This window comes from Alligator sinensis, unplaced genomic scaffold (genome assembly GCF_000455745.1).
Source record: "Alligator sinensis unplaced genomic scaffold, ASM45574v1 scaffold832_2, whole genome shotgun sequence".
NCBI classification, from domain to species: domain Eukaryota; kingdom Metazoa; phylum Chordata; order Crocodylia; family Alligatoridae; genus Alligator; species Alligator sinensis.
In genome coordinates this window covers 107,717-111,491 of record NW_005842745.1, presented here as the reverse complement: position 1 = coordinate 111,491, position 3,775 = coordinate 107,717, and the positions used below count along the sequence as shown (strand labels likewise).

Genomic DNA, 3,775 nt, shown 5'->3' with positions numbered 1-3,775 from the left:
TAAAGGCAATCAAATGCATGATGTTGATGTGTCCTCTTGTGCATTTACATATGTTAATACTAAAGTAAAATAGCAGGATACAATCAAAGTAATACATCTTCAGAAGGCCCCTACTCAGACATTTCCTTTGCACCTGCTGTTACAGCCGCCACCATGGCTTATCAAAAGTGAAAATTTAGCTTGTCAAGTTTCTGCTACTTCTCACTTCCCCATGTACCCAGGTTACAGAATGACCAATATGGTTTGTGCTGTTGAGAGTTTCATGCACATAGCAGACAGGTGAAATTTGCATTAAGAAAAAAAGATTGCTGACTTCCAAAAAAATATTTATTTCATTTCATGAAAATATTTTTATCAGGATTTTAAAATGTGATTTTCCCTCTTAAAAATATAAATGTTTCAACTAGCAGGCTGCGTTCCTCAAAAGCCTTAGGTACTATACATTGACAAAGTAATTCAACAATTCCCATAAAATTCTATAGATCATTGAACTAATTAATTTTAAAAGATCCTCCCAATTACCTATTCCTGCTAGAAAAGAAGAATTGAATAATCAGCTATTAAATCAACCTTGGTCAAGCAACTATGGACCTCATAACCTCCGCAGAAGACGATGTTTCAGCTATGAATATTTCACTGCCTTTCTCTGGAATATGTCCAAAGCAATTCTCATGAGCCATGGATTATCTTTACTCTTTGAACCAACTTCTGCTCTTTGGTGTTTATGCAGGTTCCCACTGTTTGAAGCTCACGTGTAGATTCAACAGAAGAATATGCATTTTGTTGCATCTGTATCGCCACTAACTTGTTATTCAGGCTTACCATACAAGAATCACAGAAAGCATTGCGTGCTACAGTATCAGCATCTGGTTCATTAACTATACAGTAATACAACTTACTTCTACACCTAGTCAGTATCAATGGTGCAACAAAGCAAAATTCACTCCTGTCCCTTTAAAATCCCTGGACTTAAAAGTTCAGTTCTATCAAGCTATTTTTTTTTATATGTAAAGGAGAACACAAACATAAGGCTTTTTCTTTGGTTGGGGGGGAGGGGGGAAAGAGGAGAGAAGGAGAAGGAGGGGCAACTGTCTTCCACAGGACAGGATGGATTTTAAAAGGAGCAGAACTTTATATTATCCAATTCATATCAGTAAAGCTTTCTGCCCCCTGGGATGAAGAGATAAGCAGTAAAATCTGAAAGACCTTTGTAGCATGAAAGGGAAGTAATGTAGAGTATGGAAAGTATTTGCCTTCAGTTTATTAATGTTTCCACTATTTAAATAAACTCTTCAAAACACCACAGCATTCTGGAATGAGAGAGTAGTGGCCTTCCTAAAATACAAGATGGTATATGGGAGACAGAGAGAGGTAGATGGAAAAAACAAAAAACTGTTGACACTCTTAATTGGACTTTAAGAGGAAGTATTACTTTCCTAACTAATACTGGATTTAATATTTTCAAAACAACTTCTCTGTCAGGACGTATAGCAGCAGTTCCCAACCTGGAGTTTCAGCACTTGAAGGCGGGACAGTAACCCAATAGTTCTAGTGGAAGAATCAGGCTTTGACTAGAAGTCAAGTAATGGACCCAGAAAGACTAAGAATTACTGCCATACAGTATGTTCCTGCATCTGAAGAATAACTTCCCTTAGATGAAACCTCCTTTTAAAAGCTAAGAAGGATATTTGCTTGCATGCCCCCTCCTCCCTTGCTCAAGCAAAACACATATTTTGTTTTTAAAAGGCTGAATGTAGAAAAAAAGATTTTTCCAGAGTCATGGCTGATTGCGTGACAAAGTCCTCCTGGAAACACAGTGTCCAGGAAGTGCGGCATTCCATACTTGTGGGTGAGACAGCAAGAACTTCTTGGTGTAGCATGACAGCAACAAGGCTAGGTCCCAGACATCTGCAAGGGCACTAGCAAGACTTATTAATTTGGTGTAAATAGCTCTTTATGTAAATTCCTGGAAATAATAAAACATTGTTTCTATACCAGAAGCCACATCAAGATGTTACAGAATGCATGCAGCAGCTCACCCACCTTTAACCAGATCAGTGAGGATTCAAAGCTACAACCTCACCAGTGGCTGCAGGAGAGCTAATACTGGACTCTGCCACTGCTGTCTATAGATCCAGGGAGGAGAAGCAGCAACCATCTTGGTACTGGATATAGCTGAAAAAATACATAAGCCTATATATCTGAAGAATGCTGGCCTTGAACCATTCAAAAGTGATTGCAGGTTCCTCAAGTTTCATAGTTTCACAGTCTGTAGGTTCAGAAGGGATCTGAGTAGATCAACAAGTCCGACCCCCTGCCAAGGCAGGAAAGAGTACTGGGGGGAAACGACCCCGGCTAGGTGATTGTCTAGCCTCTTTTTGAAGACTCCCAGGGGAGGAGCAAGAACCACTTCCCTTGGAAGTTGGTTCCAGATCCTAGCCGCCCTGACAGTGAAGTAGCACCTCCTGATGTCTAGTCTGAATCTACCCTCTGCCAGCTTGTGACCATTATTTCTAGTCATTTTGGGCCAAGGGGTTAAGTCATGCTCTGTTTGCAAATACAAAAGAAAATAGCCAGATAAAGAATCAGTCGTGTTGGAAACAAAGCCATGGACTTTTAAGTCACAGTTTTCACTTTTAAGCATACTTTCCTTTTTAAAAAAGTGAACCATATTCTTATCTCATTTACCCACAGAATTTAAAATAGATTAGCACCTCTGTAATGGAGATTAGGATGACCATTGCCTCTAACTGAAAAGCACTTTCCACTGGCAGTACTTCAAAAGCATTAATGCTTCCAAGATTCCAGAAATGTATGCAAGTGTAGTATCATCACCTACTGAAAAAGGGCTGTTCTTGTTGCTTTCCAAGATCTCAATTTTTTTTCTTTTAAGATATTTACAACAAAACATGTCAAGCTCTTGTTGCTTCAGTTTTAAAATTAAACCTCTAAAGGGTAACTTGTCAGGGTATCATTACAGATAGACAGCTCCTCATGTCTGAATTTCAAGTTATTCTGCATTAGGAAGGAATTAGTCTTCGAGTGTGTGCAGTTTCTCAGCTCCAATTCTTTGGTGAAACAGAATTCAATTTGACCAATCGTTTGCACATCTTCATCCTAGGAGCAGTAAAAAGGAGATATTCAGCTTTTAAATACATTTTCAGAGTACTGCAATAGAGGAAAAATGAATTATATACAACACCTTAAATATGTGGTCACATGTAGATCATTTTATAAATGTTAAGTATGGAAGGGTAATGATTCTAGAGGTATCCACTGCATACAGCCACCTTTTTCCATTTATCTAATTTGCAAAGTGTGCAAATAAATGAATCAACATGGATGCTTGACAGCAAATGTCTGTGATGAACGGGGAAATCTTTCTACTTAACTTATAAAATTGCTGCATCGTTAAGTGTCCCGCTGTCCCACCATGGGCTGATGGGGTGCCTGACATGTACCACACAATAGCTCTGTCTGAAAGCAGCGACAGAACTACCAAAAGAAGTTATTAACCATAACAACTGAGCACTAGCTGAACAACAGGTAAACAAACAAGGATGTCTAGCATGGGAAACCAATTTACTCCCAACTTCTCAGCAGAGACTTGGAGATTAAAGCAACAGAATTTCCCCACAAAGGAAATAGTTATAGTGTTAGCCATATAATATAGAAATACTATGTGCTACTGCTTGAGAACCAGAAGCAGTCTAGCTGAAGTAGAGTGGAACTCCAGGAAGAAATTTAGTTTTCATTGAGCTCCAGGGCTGCCACA

At 38.9% G+C, this 3,775-nt stretch overlaps 1 protein-coding gene across 4 annotated transcripts in view; it reads right to left on the bottom strand.

Annotated features, from left to right (window-relative positions):
- Positions 1–309: 309 nt before the first annotated feature.
- Positions 310–3,775, bottom strand: part of RNASET2 (ribonuclease T2) — a 44,512-nt gene continuing 41,046 nt past the window's right edge. For all 4 annotated transcript variants that reach the window (XM_025216509.1, XM_006034526.3, XM_025216510.1 and 1 more), the window contains one exon: positions 310–3,117. In XM_025216509.1, coding sequence (XP_025072294.1) covers positions 2,941–3,117 — 177 coding nt within the window. In that variant the 3' untranslated portion in view covers positions 310–2,940. The remainder of the gene's footprint in view (positions 3,118–3,775) is intronic.